At 44.7% G+C, this 19,146-nt stretch overlaps 1 protein-coding gene across 3 annotated transcripts in view; it reads left to right on the forward strand.

The window, feature by feature from the left end:
• The window catches only part of LOC123764269 (nuclear hormone receptor HR96), a 114,350-nt gene that overhangs the window by 19,794 nt on the left and 75,410 nt on the right, over positions 1-19,146 (forward strand). For 2 of the 3 annotated variants that reach the window (XM_045751834.2, XM_069338857.1), the window contains one exon: positions 16,523-16,796. In XM_045751834.2, coding sequence (XP_045607790.2) covers positions 16,523-16,796 — 274 coding nt within the window. Of the gene's footprint in view, positions 1-7,150; positions 7,347-16,522; positions 16,797-19,146 lie in introns of those variants that run through there. The other variant, XM_045751843.2, reaches the window with a different exon arrangement.

Here is a 19,146-nt window from a genome sequence, read left to right on the forward strand (position 1 = left end):
GTCGGGGTTCCATCTACATGTTTTCTACATAAAAAAAATTGGACAATATAATATATTATCAACAAGAATGGAAACAGAGAATTGTGGCATTAACAGAAATGGGAAAACTGCAATATAGCATCAACTGAAATAGTAACAATACAATGTACCATCAACAGAAGTGGCATACTTAAATAAATGATGAATAATATCTCTGTCCTCAAATTCCTCTACTGTAACCGTATTGAAACCTCCAGTACAACCTCTATAACCTCCAGAAATAACCTCTATAACTCCACACAACAAACATCTGTATACCATGTATTATATATATATGTAATATGAATAAGAGTTGTCGCTATTTCGTGAATAATATGTAACGCACGGACTCCTACCCGGGCGCCATTCTTGTCTGGAAGGCCTCCATTTTCTAAGTCAGCAGTCACCAGCCTATTGATTTTATGGGCGGAGCTTCACTGTGGTACTCTGCTCCTTGTATATTCCTAAGATAAGCGAATATGTTTAAGTGTTTTAACTTCAACATATTCGTTTATCTCAGGAATATACAACGAGCAGGGTACCACATTGATGCGTGTATTTACGTTAAAAGTTTACTTTAATCCACGAGAGTAGTATACATGAGTGGTTTAATAAACCTGTCATAGGTTGATAGGCCTTAAGCGTTACACCAAACCTAATCTGATTCTCACCTGAGGGCTGAAGTCTACTTGTTAGTAGGTCAGTAGGCTATTGTGGTGGTCTTAATAACCCTCCAGAGGTTGATAGGCCTTGTTAACCCTCCAAAGTTGATAGGCCTTAATAACTCTCCGGAGGTTAATAGGCCTTAATAACCCTCCAGAGGTTGATAGGCCTTAATAACCCTCCAGAGATTGATAGGCCTTAATAACCCTCCAGAGGTTGATAGGTCTTAATAACCCTCCAGAGGTTGATAGGTCTTAATAACCCTCCAGAGATTGATAGGCCTTAATAACCCTCCAGAGGTTGATAGGTCTTAATAACCCTCCAGAGATTAATAGGTCATAATAACCCTCCAGAGGTTGATAGGCCTCGTTAACCTTCCAGAGGGTTAAGGCTTTGATAGCCTATCAATTATATCAATTATTTGAATTTTTAAAGGGAGGGGGGGGGGGTTAATCTGATCAGTATTTCATCCAGGAATTATGTATTGTGGGCCTTGGTTTCTATCGCGTAGATCGAGGCTCTTGGGCCACCAGGTGTGGGAGTGGGGCGTCTCATCTTGGGCCACCAGCTGTGGGAGTGGGGCGTCTCATCTTGGGCCACCAGCTGTGGGAGCGGGGTGTCTCATCTTGGGCCACCAGCTGTGGGAGTGGGGCGTCTCATCTTGGGCCACCAGCTGTGGGAGTGGGGCGTCTCATCTTGGGCCACCAGGTATGGGAGTGGGGCGTCTCATCTTGGGCCACCAGGTATGGGAGTGGGGCGTCTCATCTTGGGCCACCAGCTGTGGGAGCGGGGTGTCTCATCTTGGGCCACCAGCTGTGGGAGTGGGGCGTCTCATCTTGGGCCACCAGGTATGGGAGTGGGGCGTCTCATCTTGGGCCACCAGCTGTGGGAGCGGGGCGTCTCATCTTGGGCCACCAGCAGTGGGAGCGGGGTTTCTCATCTTGGGCCACCAGCTGTGGGAGTGGGGCGTCTCATCTTGGGCCACCAGATATGGGAGTGGGGCGTCTCATCTTGGGCCACCAGCAGTGGGAGTGGGGCGTCTCATCTTGAGCCACCAGCTGCGGGAGTGGGACCTCTCATCTTGGGCCACCAGCTGTGGGAGTGGGGCGTCTTATCTTGGGCCACCAGCTGTGGGAGCGGGGCGTCTCATTTTGGGCCACCAGCTGTGGGAGTGAGGCGTCTCATCTTGGGCCACCAGGCGTGGGAGTGGGGCGTCTCATCTTGGGCCACCAGCTGTGGGAGTGGGGCGTCTCATCTTGGGCCACCAGCTGTGGGAGTGGGGCGTCTCATCTTGGGCCACCAGGCGTGGGAGCGGGGCGTCTATCTTGGGCCACCAGCTGTGGGAGTGGGGCGTCTATCTTGGGCCACCAGGTGTGGGAGTGGGGCGTCTCATCTTGGGCCACCAGGTGTGGGAGTGGGGCGTCTCATCTTGGGCCACCAGGTGTGGGAGTGGGGCGTCTCATCTTGGCCCACCAGCTGTGGGAGTGGGGCGTCTCATCTTGGGCCACCAGCTGTAGGAGTGGGGCGTCTATCTTGGGCCACCAGGTGTGGGAGTGGGGCGTCTATCTTGGGCCACCAGGTGTGGGAGTGGGGCGTCTCATCTTGGGCCAGCAGGTATGGGAGCGGGGCGTCTCATCTTGGGCCACCAGGTGTGGGAGTGGGGCGTCTCATCTTGGGCCACCAGCTGTAGGAGTGGGGCGTCTATCTTGGGCCACCAGGTGTGGGAGCGGGGCGTCTATCTTGGGCCACCAGGTGTGGGAGCGGGGCGTCTCATCTTGGCCCACCAGCTGTAGGAGTGGGGCGTCTCATCTTGGGCCACCAGGTGTGGGAGCAGGGCGTCTATCTTGGGCCACCAGGTGTGGGAGCGGGGCGTCTCATCTTGGCCCACCAGCTGTAGGAGTGGGGCGTCTCATCTTGGGCCACCAGGTGTGGGAGTGGGGCGTCTCATCTTGGGCCAGCAGGTATGGGAGCGGGGCGTCTCATCTTGGCCCACCAGCTGTAGGAGTGGGGCGTCTCATCTTGGCCCACCAGCTGTGGGAGTGGGGCGTCTCATCTTGGGCCAGCAGGTATGGGAGCGGGGCGTCTCATCTTGGGCCACCAGGTATGGGAGCGGGGCGTCTCATCTTGGCCCACCAGCTGTAGGAGTGGGGCGTCTCATCTTGGGCCACCAGGTGTGGGAGTGGGGCGTCTCATCTTGGGCCACCAGGTATGGGAGCGGGGCGTCTCATCTTGGGCCACCAGCTGTGGGAGTGGGGCGTCTCATCTTGGGCCACCAGGTGTGGGAGTGGGGCGTCTCATCTTGGGCCACCAGCTGTGGGAGTGGGGCGTCTGTCTTGGGCCACCAGCTGTGGGAGCGGGGCGTCTATCTTGGGCCACCAGGTGTGGGAGTGGGGCGTCTATCTTGGCCCACCAGCTGTGGGAGTGGGGCGTCTCATCTTGGGCCACCAGCTGTAGGAGTGGGGCGTCTATCTTGGGCCACCAGGTGTGGGAGTGGGCGTCTCATCTTGGCCCACCAGGTGTGGGAGTGGGGCGTCTCATCTTGGGCCACCAGGTGTGGGAGTGGGGCGTCTCATCTTGGCCCACCAGCTGTGGGAGTGGGGCGTCTCATCTTGGCCCACCAGCTGTGGGAGTGGGGCGTCTCATCTTGGCCCACCAGGCGTGGGAGCGGGGCGTCTATCTTGGGCCACCAGGTGTGGGAGTGGGGCGTCTATCTTGGGCCACCAGGTGTGGGAGCGGGGCGTCTCATCTTGGGCCACCAGGTGTGGGAGCGGGGCGTCTATCTTGGGCCAGCAGGTATGGGAGCGGGGCGTCTCATCTTGGAGTAATCTTACTACCATGGGGGTCTTCCAACAAGACGGTGGTGTTCCTCACCCTGGTAGCTTGACACTGGTATAGTCTGATGTTTCGTGGTTGTTGAGGATTACCACCAAACACCGGTGTTCAGGACGTCCTGGACCTCCTGGATTGTCTGCTCATGTGGTGGACGGTGTCTTGCTGGTCATCTTAGCGTCTATTCTACCCTGCTTCTAGTGTTTACAGTTGTTTTAAAGTTGTGTTGTGATAGGGGAGGATGTATTCTTGATGCGTCTGGCAGCCCTCTCTCAAGAAAGCTGCAGCTGACCCATAATCACAGTTCTCATCGTTATCTCCGTTATCAGTCCCGTTTGCTCATCTCCACCTGGTTCTCCGTTACTCAATACTCGCCCCTCTCTCATTAAGTCATATTTATTACCTTACCGAACAATACGTTCAAAATGCCACGTATTAGTTCACGTTCAAGAGAAGATGAACATCCAGACAACATCTTCAAGAGGTCAGATGTAACACAAACAAGGAGCAACGGTCTCAAGCTTGTAACGGTTCTATTGTTACGTAAAGTATGGTGACAATAATCACACACACTAAGATACTATATATATATTTGGTCGAATATACAGAAGTACACAGGTGATACTTTGGTGTGAGTTGAGCGCACTGAGCGTCGGTACAGTATCTCGCAAGTGTCTGCTCTAGACCACACTTGAAAGTAGACTAGTTTAATGTTTGCTATTCTGCTGCTTATATGCTCGGGCAACACCTCACCGTGTTGCCCGGGCAACGCCTCACCTCATTCACCTTCAAAGGTTGACAGGAATTATAACAATGCATTTGGAGCGAGTATATTATTGGGATAATCTACTCGCTACAAGCTCAACAAGCCACAATGTTGGACTGAGAACACCAGATGCTTTTCACCCACAGGGTTATAAACCCACGGAACCGCCTACCCGCCCAAGCCGTAAATGACAAAACTGTTCAAGATTTACAATCCAGAGAGTCGTGATGGGAAAGACCATTAGGACAAATTGGTGGTAGACCTTTAACAAACCATCGACTTCCTGTCCTCGTCGAGGCCACTCGAGTCTTAGGGGCCCCCTCAGGTAAATTCAGGTAAATTAAAGCCCCGTAATAACTGACGTTGCTATGCCTGGGCTTGGATAGGTTGGTAACTTTCTGGAAGGAACAGTTGCGCTTTGTTACGTTCCTGGTTCACCAAAGCATGCGTCAGGAAGCAGTAATAATCTACTTGCTCGGCTTCTGTCGTGTCTACATACGTATGTGGAAAGATGTTGGTCCAAGAGCTAGAGCTGGATCCTGCAGGCACAATTAGGTGAGTACACACACACACTCACACACTCACACACACACACACACAACAGATATAGCATGGGAAACAGAGCTCAGGGAAAAGACGGCCCAAGATATGATGGACTACATCACGCAGAAGTGCAAGGACGCAGCAAACAAGTTTGTCGTAGTCCAAAAGGAAAACAGAGAAATGAAAATGAGAAACCCATGGTTTAATCAGAGATGTAGGCTAGCTAAGCAGCAAAGTAAAAGGGCATGGAGAAACTATAGGAATATCAGGACACTGGAGAGCAGAGAAAGATACCAGAATGCCAGGAATGAATATGTTAGGATGAGAAGAGAGGCAGAAAGACAATACGAAAATGACATCGCAAGCAAGGCAAAGACTCAGCCTAAATTGCTGCATAGCCACATCAGGAGAAAAACAACAGTAAAGGAACAGGTTATGAAATTAAGGATAGGGGCAGAAGGATTCACTACAAACGACAAGGAAGTGTGTGAGGAACTGAATAAGAATTTCCAGGAGGTCTTCACCTTAGAGCAAGGAGAAATCCCAGAGATAAGAGAGGGAATAGCTAACCAGGAACCACTGGAAGAGTTTGAGATTACCAGCGGGGAAGTAAGGAAGTGTTTACTAGAGTTGGATGTGACAAAGGCTATAGGCCCAGATGGAATCTCCCCTTGGATACTAAAGGAAGGAGCAGAAGGAGTAGAACTGTGCCTACCACTCTCCATAGTGTATAACAAATCACTGGCAACAGGGGAACTGCCAGATATTTGGAAAGCAGCTAACGTAGTCCTGATATACAAGAAAGGGGATAGACAGGAGGCACTGAATTACAGGCCAGTGTCCCTAACCTGCATACCATGCAAGCTGATGGAGAAGATTGTGCGAAGAAAGCTAGTGGAGCACCTGGAGTGAAAGAACTTTGTAACACAGCATCAACATGGATTCAGGGATGGCAGGTCCTGCCTCACAGGGTTACTTGAATTCTATGACCAGGCAAGAAAGAGAAGGGTGGGCAGACTGCATATTTCTGGATTGTCAGAAAGCCTTTGATACAGTGCCACACAAGAGGCTAGTGAAAAAGCTGGAGATGCAGGCTGGAGTGAAAGGGGAGGTATTCCGTTGGATACAGGAGTACCTAAGCAACAGGAGACAACGAGTCAGTGTGAGGGGTGAGGTCTCAGATTGGCGAGACGTTACGAGTGGAGTCCCGCAGGGGTCAGTCCTTTGACCTATACTGTTTCTGATATATGTAAATGATCTCCCAGAGGGTATAGAATCGTTTCTCTCAATGTTTGCCGATAATGCAAAAATTATGAGGAGGATTGAAACTGAGGACGATAGTAGGAGGGTACAAGATGACCTAGACAGACTGAGTGAATGATCCAACAAATGGCTGTTGAAGTTCAACCCGAGTAAATGCAAAGTAATGAAACTAGGCAGTGGAAACAGGAGGCCAGACACAGGATACAGAATAGGAGATGAAGTACTTAATGAAACAGACAGAGAGAAAGATCTAGGAGTTGATATCACACCAAACCTGTCTCCTGAAGCCCTTAAAAAGAATAACGTCTGCGGCATATGCGAGGCTGGCTAACATCAGAACAGCGTTCAGGAACCTGTGTAAGGAATCATTCAGAATCTTGTACACCACATATGTAAGACCAATCCTGGAGTATGCAGCCCCAGCATGGAGCCCGTACCTTGTCAAGCACAAGACGAAGCTGGAAAAAGTCCAAAGGTATGCCACTAGACTAGTCCCAGAACTAAGAGGCATGAGTTACGAGGAAAGGCTGCGGGAAATGCACCTTACGACACTGGAAGACACAAGAGTAAGGGGAGACATGATCGCAACCTACAAAATCCTCAGAGGAATCGACCGGGTAAACAAGGATAAACTATTCAACAGTGGTGGGACGCGAACAAGGGGACACAGGTGGAAACCCACATGAGCCACAGAGACGTTAGAAGGAACTTTTTCAGTGTCAGAGTAGTTAACAGGTGGAATGTATTAGGCAGTGATGTGGTGGAGGCTGACTCCATACACAGTTTACAATGTAGATATGATAGAGCCCAATAGGCTCAGGAACCTGTACACCAGTTGATTGACAGTTGAGAGGCGGGACCAAAGAGCCAAAGCTCAACCCCCGCAAGCACAAGTAGGTGAGTACAAATAGGTGAGTACACACACACACACACACACACACACACACACACACACACACACACACACACACACACACACACACACACACACACACACACACATTCTCACTCTCACTCACTCACAGTTGCCATGGTGACGGGACAAGATGATATCTCCCATCATTGGCTCCAGTCTTGGTATATGTTGGTTCGGAGCAACATTGGTCAGTCTATTGGGGCCAAGAATATCTGTCTATTGTGTTCCAGAACATGTCTATCGTGTTCAGGAATATCTGTCATCTTCAAGAAGTTTCTATCGTCATCCAGAAGAAGCTGTCTATCGTCTTAAAAAATATTGCTTGGTGTATTCGACGGACACGATGAAGTAAGTTTATGTATCGCTTGCGACATCCCACCAGGAACAACCTAACCACATCGTTCAGGAAACGTCGTTGTTAGGTTATTGTTTGTATACGTTGTCATGACGTTGTTTGCAACATAGGCCTACCAGGAACGATGTGTGTGTGTGTGTGTGTAATTACCTAAGTGTAGTTACAGGATGAGAGCTACGCTCGTGGTGTCCCGTCTTCCCAGTACTCTTTGTCATATAACGCTTTGAAACTTCTAGCGGTCTTGGCCTCCACCGCCTTCTCCCCTTCAACCGTCTAACACACTGCAAAATAAATTTTTATAATATTTTTTCGGCACCTCTGTTTCCTTAGCTTGAATCTGTATCATCTTGTTCGTGTAGTTGCTGGTTTCAGGAATTCCTCTTTATCACTTTGGTCGATTCCTGTTGTTATTTTGTAAGTGGTGATCATATCTCCTCTTTTTCTTCTATCTTCCAGTTTTGGCATGTTTAACGCCAAACATTTTAGTCTCTCCTCGTAAATCTTGTGTTTCAGTTCCGGAAGCCATTTTGGAGCATGCTATTGCACCTTTTTCAGTTTATTTATGTGCTTTTTGAGATTTGGGCAGCACACAACTGCTGCATATTCCAGTCTTGGTCTCACAAAAGTCATGAACAGTTTCTTTAATATTTCACCATCCATATAATTAAAAGTGAGTCTGAAGTTGGAAAGCGACACATACGCTCCTCTCACAATGTTCCTTATGTGTCCCTCTGGTCTTACTGTCCACCCCCCCCCCCCAGGTCTCGTTCTTTATTACAGTTCTGTAATTCCTTTCCTCATAATTTGTAAGTTGTGTGGGGTCTATTTTCTCCTATTCCACATTCCATAACATGGCATTTATTCACATTAAATTCCATTTGCTAAGTGTTGCTCCATATACTTATTTTGTCCAGGTCATCTTGAAGGGCATGACAATCATCTAAGGTTCTTATCCTTCCTATTATCTTAGCATCATCAGCAAACATGTTCATATAATTGTGTATAACAACTGGTAGATCATTTATGTAGACGATAAACATCACTGGTGCAAGAACTGAACCCTGTGGTACTCCGCTAGTAACACTCCTCCAGTCAGATACGTGTCTCTGATTACTGCCCTCATCTGTCTGTCAGTTAGAAAACCTTTCATCCATATCATAAGTCTCCCTGACACCCCTCCATCATGTTCCAGTTTCCAGAACAGCCTCTTGTGTGGGACTTTATGAAAAGCTTTGTTTAGGTCTTGATAGACAACACAACCACCTCCGTCCTGTAGTACCTCTGTGGCTCTATCATAACAACTAAGAAGATTTGTTACACAGAATCTTCCTGTTCGAAAACCACACTGTTTGTCCATTATTGAGTCATTACTCAATAGATGGTCAACCCATTTGGCTTTAACTATTGTTTCTAGTGTTTGAACTACCACGATTGTTAATGATACGAGTGTATAATTTAGAGGCTCCTCTCGGCTACCATTTTTATAGATTGTTACTATCTTTGCCCTTTTCCATATATCTGTTAAGATTCCTGTGTATAAGGTTGTCTGGAATATTAATTGGAGTGGAATGCTCAGCTCAGTTGCACATTCTCGCAGCACCCAAGGTGAAACTCCATCAGCTCCAACTGCTTTATTTCTTCTTAGCCCCATGAGTAATTTTTCCACTTCGTCTTGAGATACCTCTGTGTGTACTTACCTAGTTGTGCTTGCGGGAGTTCAGCTCTGGCTCTTTGGTCCCGCCTCTCAACTGTCAATCAACTAATGTACAGGTTCCTGCGCCTACTGGGCTCTATCATACCTAGAGTTGAAGCTGTGTATGGAGTCAGCCTCCACCACATCACTTCCAAATGCATTCCATTTGTCTACTACTCTGACACTGATAAAAAAAATTCTAACGTCTCTATGGCTCATTTGGGCACTCAGTTTACACCTGTGTCCCCTAGTGCGTGTGTCCCTTGTGTTAAATAGTCTGTCTTTATCTACCCTATCAATTCCTCTGAGGATCTTGTATGTGGTGATCATGTCTCCTCTAACTGTTCTGTCTCCCAGTGACGTGAGGTTTAATTCCTGTAGTTTCTCCTCGTAGCTCATACCCTTCAGTTCGGGTACTAGTCTGGTGGCAAACCTTTGAACCTTTTCCTGTTTAGTCTTATGCTTGACTAAATATCAACTCCATGCTGGAGCTGCATGCTCCAGGATTGGTCTGACATATGTGGTATATAATGTAATGAAAGATTCCTTACACAGGTTTCTAAAGGCCGTTCTTATGTTAGCCAACCTGGCATATGCTGCTGATGTTATCCTCTTGATATGAGCTTCAGGGGACAGGTCTGGCGTGATATCAACCGCCAGGTCTTTCTCTCTCTCTCTGACTCTTGAAGTATTTCATCTCCCAAATGATATCTTGTCCTGCTCCCTACACCTATCTTCATTACATTACACATGCTTGGGTTAAACTCTAACAACCATTTGTTTGACCATTCCTGCAGCTTGTCCAGGTCTTCTTGAAGCCTCAAGCTGTCCTCCTCTGTTTTAATCCTTCTCATAATTTTGGCATCGTCAGCAAACATTGAGAGGAATGAGTCTATACCCTCTGGGAGATCATTTACGTATATCAGAAACAGGATAGGTCCGAGTACAGAGCCCTGTGGGACTCCACTGGTGACTTCTCGCCACTCTGAGGTCTCATCCCTCACTGTAACTCTCTGCTTCCTATTGCTTAGGTACTCCCTTATCCACTGGAGCGCCCTACCAGTTACTCCTGCCTGTTTCTCCGGCTTATGCATCAGCTTTTTATGGGGTACTGTGTCAAAGGCTTTCCAACAGTCCAAAAAAAATGCAGTCCGCCCATCCTTCTCTTTCTTGCTTAATCTTTGTCACCTGATCGTAGAATTATATTAAGCCTGTAAGGCAAGATTTACCCTCCCTGAACCCATGTTGATGGGTTGTCACGAAGTCCCTTCTCTCCAGATGTGTTACTAGGAATTTTCTCACGATCTTCTCCATCACCTTGCATGGTATACAAGTTAAGGATACTGGCCTGTAGTTCAGTGCCTCTTGCCTGTCGCCCTTCTTGTATATTGGGACCACGTTAGCTGTCTTCCATATTTCTGGTAGGTCTCCCGTTTCCAGTGACCTACTATGCACTATGGAGAGTGACAAACAAAGTACTCCTGTACACTCTTTCAAAACCCATGGTGAGATTCCGTCTGGTCCAACAGCCTTTCTCACTTCCAACTCTAATAGGTGCCTCTTGACCTCTTCTCTTGTAATTTCGAACCCTTCCAAGGTCACCTGGTTTGCTGCCACCTCTCCTAGCACCGTGACCTGGTTGATACCTGGTTGATGGGGTTCTGGGAGTTCTTCTACTCCCCAAGCCCGGCCCGAGGCCAGGCTTGACTTGTGAGAGTTTGGTCTACTAGGCTGTTGCTTGGAGCGGCCCGCAGGCCCACCACAGCCCGGTTGGTCAGGCACTCCTTGGAGGAATAAATCTAGTTGAAGATGTCCACGGTTGTTCCGGCAATATTTCTTATGCTAGCTGGGAGGGTGTTGAACAACCGCGGACCTCTGATGTTTATACAGTGTTCTCTGATTGTGCCTATGGCACCTCTGCTCTTCACTGGTTCTATTCTGCATTTTCTTCCATATCGTTCACTCCAGTACGTTGTTATTTTACTGTGTAGATTTGGTACTTGGCCCTCCAGTATCTTCCAGGTGTATATTATTTGATATCTCTCTCGTCTTCTTTCTAGTGAGTACATTTGGAGGGCTTTGAGACGATCCCAATAATTTAGGTGCTTTATCGTCTATGCGTGCCGTATATGTTCTCTGTATTCCCTCTATTTCAGCAATCTCTCCTGCTCTGAAGGGGAAAGTGAGTACTGAGCAGTACTCAAGACGGGACAACACAAGTGACTTGAAGAGTACAACCATTGTGATGGGATCCCTGGATTTGAAAGTTCTCGTAATCCATCCTATCATTTTTCTGGCTGTCGCAATATTTGCTTGGTTATGCTCCTTAAACGTTAGGTCGTCAGACATTATTATTCCCAAATCCTTTACATGCTGTTTTCCTACTATGGGTACATTTGATTGTGTTTTGTACCCTGTATTATGTTTAAGGTCCTCATTTTTACCGTACCTGAGTACCTGGAATTTATCACTGTTAAACATTATGTTATTTTCTGATGCCCAGTCGAAAACTTTATTAATATCAGCTTGAAGTTTTTCAATGTCTTCAGCCGAGGTAATTTTCATACTGATTTTTGTGTCATCTGCAAAGGATGATACGAAGCTGTGACTTGTATTTGAGTCTATATCTGATATGAGAATAAGGAAAAACAGCGGTGCAAGGACTGTACCCTGAGGTACAGAGCTTTTAACTGCACTTGGCCTAGATTTTATATGGTTGACCGATACTCGCTGAGTCCTGTTTGACAGAAAACTGAGTATCCAGCGTCCTACTTTACCGGCTATTCCCATTGACTTCATTTTGTGTGCTATCACTCCATGGTCATATTTATCGAAAGCCTTTGCGAAGTCCGTGTATATCACATCAGCATTCTGTTTTTCTTCTAATGCCTCAGTGACATAGTCGTAGTGCTTAAGTAGCTGTGAGAGGCACGATCTTCCCGCTCGAAATCCATGTTGGCCTGGGTTGTGAAGGTCATTGGTCTCCATGAAATTGGTGACCTGACTCCTAATCACTCTCTCAAATACTTTTATTATGTGCGATGATAGTGTAACTGATCTATAATTCTTTGCCAATGCTTTGCTCCCTCCCTTGTGTAGAGGGGTTATGTCTGCTACTTTAAGCGCATCTGGTATCTCCTCCGTGTCCAAGCTCTTCCTCCACACTATACTGAGTGCCTGTGCTACCGGCACTTTGCATTTCTTTATAATGCCTCTCTATATAATCTCTTTATATACCTCTCCTTGTTCTATTGTAAAGACCTCCTGGAACCTCTTGTTGAGTGTGTGTGTGTGCTCGCTTATTTGTGCTTGCGGGGCTTGAGCTCTGGCTCTTTGGTCCCGCCTCTCAACTGTCAATCAACAGGTGTACAGGTTCTGAGCCTACTGGGCTCTATCATGTCTACATTTGAAACTGTGTATGGAGTCAGCCTCCACCACATCGCTGCCTAATGCATTCCACCTGTAACTACTCTGACACTGAAAAAGTTCCTTCTAACGTCCCTGTGGCTCATTTGGGTACTCACTTTCCACCAGTGTCCCCTTGTTCGCGTACCACCAGTGTTGAATAGTTTATCCTTGTCTATCCTGTCAATTCCCCTGAGGATTTTATAGGTAGTGATCATGTCTCCCCTCACTCTTGTGTGTGTAATTACCTAAGTGTAGTTACAGGATGAGAGCTAAGCTCGTGGTGTCCCGTCTTCCCAGCACTCTTTGTCATATAACGCTTTGAAACTACTGACGGTCTTGGCCTCCACCACCTTCTCCCCTAACTTGTTCCAACCGTCTACCAATCTGTTTACAAAAGTTAATTTTCTTATATTTCTTCGGCATCTGTGTTTAGCTAGTTTATATCTATGACCTCTTGTTCTTAAAGTTCCAGGTCTCAGGAAATCTTCCCTATCGATTTTATCAATTCCTGTTACTATTTTGTATGTAGTGATCATATCACCTCTTTTTCTTCTGTCTTCTAGTTTTGGGATATTTAATGCCTCTAACCTCTCCTCGTAGCTCTTGCCCTTCAGTTCTGGGAGCCATTTAGTAGCATGTCTTTGCACCTTTTCCAGTTTGTTGATGTGCTTCTTAAGATATGGGCACCATACAACCGCTGCATATTCTAGCTTTGCCCTAACAAAGGTTGTGAACAATTTCTTTAGTATATCGCCATCCATGTATTTAAAAGCAATTCTGAAGTTAGAAAGCGTGGCATAGGCTCCTCGCACAGTATTCTTTATGTGGTCCTCAGGTGATAGTTTTCTATATAGAACCACCCCTAGATCTCTTTATCAGAATTCTTTAAAGATTTCTCACATAATATATAGGTTGTGTGGGGTCTATGTTCTCCTATTCCACATTCCATAACATGGCATTTATTAACATTAAATTCCATTTGCCAAGTGGTGCTCCAGATACTTATTTTGTCCAGGTCTTCTTGAAGGGCATGACAATCATCTAAGGTTCTTATCCTTCCTATTATCTTAGCATCATCAGCAAACATGTTCATATAATTCTGTATACCAACTAGTAGATCATTTATGTAGACAATAAACATCACTGGTGCAAGAACTGAACCCTGTGGTACTCCACTTGTGACATTTCTCCAGTCCGATACATTGCCTATGATCACTGCCCTCATTTTTCTATCAGTCAGAAAATTTTGCATCCATGTTAGAAGCTTACCTGTCACCCCTCCAATATTTTCCAGTTTCCAGAACAACCTCTTATGTGGAACTCTGTCGAAAGCCTTTTTTAGGTCCAGGTAGATGCAGTCAACCCAACCATCTCTTTCCTGTAATATCTCTGTTGCTAGATCATAGAAATTGAGTAAATTCGATACACAGGATCTTCCAGATCGAAAACCATATTGTCTGCCTGATATTATATCATTTCTCTCCAGGTGTTCTACCCATTTAGTTTTAATTATTTTTTCCAATATTTTGACTATTACACTTGTCAATGATACCAGTCTATAATTAAGGGGGTCTTCCCTGCTTCCACTTTTGTAGATTGGAACTATGTTAGCCTTTTTCCACACATCAGCTACAACTCCTGTAAACAGGGATGCCTGAAAAATCAGTTGAAGAGGAATGCTGAGCTCAGGTGCACATTCTCTCAGAACCCATGGTGAAACTCCATCTGGACCAACTGCTTTGTTCTTATTTAGCTCCTTGAGCATTTTTTCCACTTCGTCTCTAGACACCTCTATGTGCTCTGTTGTTTTCTGTAATTTTTATTGTATCTGATTCCCTGAAGATTTCATTTTGTACAAACACACTTTGGAACTTTTCGTTTAATGTTTCACACATTTCCTTTTAATTTTCTGTGAATCTATTTCCCATTTTTAACCTCTGAATATTATCCTTTACCTGCAATTTGTTGTTTGTGAATTTATAGAATAGACCTGGTTCTGTTTTACATTTGTCTGCAATCCCTTTTTCAAAATTTCTTTCTGCCTCTCTCCTCACTGCCGTGTAGTTGTTTCTTGCATCTTTGTATCGCTGGTATGTTTGGGGGTTTGGCCTCTTCCTGTATTAATTCCATTTTTGTGTCTTTTGGTCTCTGGCCCTCTCGCAATTTCTGTTGAACCAATCCTGTTTCCTAGTTCTGCTTCTCTGTTTTGGTATAATTTTTTTTGTGCCTTTATCATATATTTCACAAAACTTGACATACATCTCATTCACTTCCTTGCCTAGCAACAAGTCTGTCCAATTATACTCACTAAAAAAATTTCTAAGGTTGCCATAATGTCCTCTCCTGAAGTCAGGTTTTTCAATTTCATCAACTATCATATTTTCTTCCAGATTATAACGCATTGCATACTTTATTCCCAAAAAAACATGGTCACTTTTACCCAAGGGAGGAAGGTACTGAATGTCAAATATTTCTTCCTCATTCCTGGTAAATATCAAATCTAGCATGGAGGGAACGTCCCCTTCCCTCATCCTCGTAGCTTGTTTAACTTGTTGATACAAGAATGTTTCCAGGATGAGGTCTACAAATTTACAGGTCCAAAAATCTTCTGTCTTAGCTTCATATGCTTCCCAGTCTATGGATTTCAAGTTGAAGTCGCCGACTATCAACAGTCGTGAACTATCGTTATCCGCTCTCGCTATGATCTCTCTCATTATTGTTATAAGACCTTCTCGTTTACTATCTAGCTCCTCCTTTGACCATGTGCTGCTTGGCGGTGGACTATATGCATTTATCATCATTAGTTTATCATCCTCATGGCAGATCTCTAGTGCTATTATGTCAACTTCTTGTGGATTGGCAGTCATTATTTCCTTCACCTTTAGGTGTTCTTTCACCAGCACAGCAACGCCACCGCCTTTCCTAATTTTTCTGTCCCGTCTCCAAATTGAGTAGCCCCTTGGGAATATGACCTCATTTAAAATAACATCTTCAAGTTTTGTGTGTGTGTGTACTCATATTTTGTACTCGCCTATTTGTGCTTGTGGGGGTTGAGCTTTTGGCTCTTTGGTCCCGCCTCTCAACTGTCAATCAACTGGTGTATAGAATCCTAAGCCTACTGGGGGGGGGGGGGGATTCACTTCCTAGTACATTCCATCTGTCAACTACTCTGACACTGAAAAAGTTCTTTCTATTGTCTCTGTGGCTCATTTGGGTACTCAGCTTCCACCTGTGTCCCCTTGTGTGTGTACCACCTGTGTTAACAAATTCATCCTTGTCCACCCTGTCTTTTCCCCTGAGAATTTTGTATGTGGTGATCATGTCTCCCCTTACTTTTCTGTCTTCCAGCAACATGAGGTGCAGTTCCCTCAGCCTTTCATCATAACTCATGCCTGTTAGTTCTGGGACTAGCCTGGTGGCATACCTCTAAACTTTTTCCAGATTTGTCTTGTGCTTAACAAGATACGGGCAACATGCTGGGGCTGCATACTCCAGGATTGGTCTTACGTATGTGGTATACAAGGTTCTGAATGATTCCTTACACAGGTTCCTGAAGGCAGTTCTGATGTTAGCCAGCCTCATATATGCTGCTGATGTTATTCTTTTGAAGTGGGCTTCAGGAGACAGGTTTGGTGTGATAACAACTCCTAGATCTTTCTCCTTGTTCATTTTGTGAAGGACTTCATCTCCTATTCGATATCCATGTCTGGCCTCCTATTCCTTCCGCCTAATTTCATTACCTTACATTTACTTGGGTTGAACTTTAGTAGCTATTTGTTGGACCATTCCTTCAGTTTATTTAGGTCTTCTTGCAACCTCAGACTATCTTCCTCTGCCTTGATCCTCATAATTTTTGCATCATCAGCAAACATTAAGAAGAACGAGTTAATTCCCTCTGGGAGATCATTGTGTGTGTGTGATCCTCTACTCCTAAAAATAATTACTTATCCCCATTTTCTCATATCAGTAAATACATCCAAATGAAACCTTCAGGGAGACTATGAGGGTCAACTGTGTGTGTGTGGCGTCGAGACCCTCCACGGACCTAATGTCTTCGCCTCTCGCCAGGTATGTGAGCGAGGAAGCAACATACTGGGTGCCGACGGGGTGGCCGGTGGGCGCCACGGGCATGATGATGGAGGAAGGTAGCCTGGCCTCCCCAGGGGAGGAGGAACCCGTCAGCTCCCCGCTGGATGAGGCCTCCACCTCTGCAGCCAATAGCAAGAGACCGGACAGCAAGAAGTGCGGGGTTTGTGGTGATCGTGCCCTCGGCTATAATTTCAACGCCATTACCTGTGAGTCCTGCAAGGCCTTCTTCAGGAGGAATGCTATTAAAAATAAGGTCAGTACAATGTTATTTTTAATTATCAGGAGAAAGCACCAAGTCATTATGACTTTATAGCACTTGGATGGGGTCAGGATAAGGATTTGGATGGGATGGGAAGTAAGGAATGGTGCCCAGCCACTTGGTGGACGGTCGAGGATTGAATGCTGACCTGCATGAAGTGAGACTATCGCTCTAACGTCCAGTCCAAGAGGTTGGACAAGATAGTACAAGTAGAGCGACGGCCTTGCATCTTTCAGGGTCGGCATTCGATCCCTGATGGCCCAAGTGGTTAAGCACTGTTCTCAAATCACCCCATAATTATTTTACCTTCTCAAATTGTTTTACATGTAATAAATATTGTTTGTTATATCTGTCAGATTTAAGAAATTATTAGGCATATTGACGCTTAGCCTACTAGATAACAAATCAGTAGGGCTCATCACCACATTTGTTTGGAGATTTGCTGTGTCCTCTATATTTTCTAGTTTCATAAAAATCCTAATGTCATCAGCAAAGATTAAAAACGGTACTATAGTTTGTCCTTGTCTATGTTCAATATGAGGATAAAAAAAGGTACCTGAGCAAGCACAGTACTGTACCTTGGGGGGGGGGGGTCTGAGCTTTTCACGGTGGATGATCCGGAATTTACTGTGTTAACTTTTACACTCTGGGTTCTGTTCGTTAGGAAATGAATTTACCATCTTCCAAGTTTGCCAGTCGTGTTGTGTGTAGTAACATCACCTTTTTGTCGACGGCTTTCGTGAAATCTGTGTACATCACATCCGCATTTTGCTTGTCTTCCATGGCAGCTGAGACCATGTCATAGTGGTCCAGCAATTGTGAGAGGCAGCAACGCCCTCTCCTGAATCCGTGTTGTCCAGGGTTATGTAGACACTGTGATCCCATGTGTTTCGTTATCTATCGTCTTAGCACTTTCAAAGATTTTTATGATGTGTGTGAGTGTGGGAAAATCTAGCCCTAGAATAATAATAATGATGGTAATAAATTCAAAGTACCATTCTTTAAGAAGAAAATTATGGAGAACCAGTCAGTACCTATGAATCTCATTTATTTTAAAGTAACTGAAATATATTAAATCGTAATAAGTGAACTGTAATGTAATGGGATATAGAGAGCTAAATCCTTCCACAAACTTAGGGGGGTAATTTGTATAATAAGTAATATGCATATATATATATATATATATATATATATATATATATATATATATATATATATATATAAGGATTTGGATGGGAGGAACGGGTTCCTATATATATATATATATATATATATATATATATATATATATATATATATATATATATATATATATATATATATGCGAACAAGCCTGAATGGTCCCCAGGACAATATGCAACTGAAAACATATATATATATATATATATATATATATATATATATATATATATATATATATATATATATATATATATATATATATATATATATATATATATATATAAAATATTCAATCATTAAATAAAATCATTAGAATAATGAATGGTTCTAACTACAAGAACACACAAACAGCTTAGCTGTTTGAGAAGATAGAAGCATGCGTCCAGCGAATACGTCACAGCGACTTGTTAAAGCAGGCTACTCTAGGAACACGTGATCGAGCCGGAAGATATTCATCCTTCTTGCCCATAGAACTCAAGCTGAAAGGCGAGCTGCATGTAATTTCTATCTAGGCAAATATAATTCCACAAATATTCACAAATTAAGTGTGCATATGCTAAATGACTAACAATTACATGTTTATTTTAATGTACGCATGTCTTAACGACAAGGCGTCCTATCTAATATACATTGCGGCCACAATAATATAAGTAGAAAAAACTCAGCCTTGCCGGACGTAGTGTCCGTAAGATGATGAAGCTGTCACGCCTTCCTGACGTCCATTGAGGCACGGATGACGTAAATAAAAGGCGAAGAACTGACCTGCTTCAGGACACTCCTGATCTTATTGGCGTCTCTTTACCAAGTCTCTCTTGGCTTGCTCGCGCATGCGCAGCAGCACATTAGCACAGTAGTGTTGGAATGGAGTAAATAATTTCTATAATTTGTCCAACTTTCCAAGATGATAGAGACAAGGTACAGCATATCATAAATTATACGATAATAATTTATCTTACATGACAATGATAAGTTCTTGCTATGTAAATAATTTAAACGCAGCTGGGCATTCAAATGGGCGAGAATGTTAAGAGTAGAAATTCAGTTCTACATGTATTCACTGGAACAGCTGGTTTTAACTGTATAAATATTTCCAGCAAATAATACCATATTGGTTAATCGACTATAATCTATTATCAGCTAATAATTCTTATTAAAGAATGCT

The sequence above is a fragment of the Procambarus clarkii genome, chromosome 5 (assembly GCF_040958095.1).
Source record: "Procambarus clarkii isolate CNS0578487 chromosome 5, FALCON_Pclarkii_2.0, whole genome shotgun sequence".
Classification (NCBI taxonomy): Eukaryota; Metazoa; Arthropoda; class Malacostraca; order Decapoda; family Cambaridae; genus Procambarus; species Procambarus clarkii.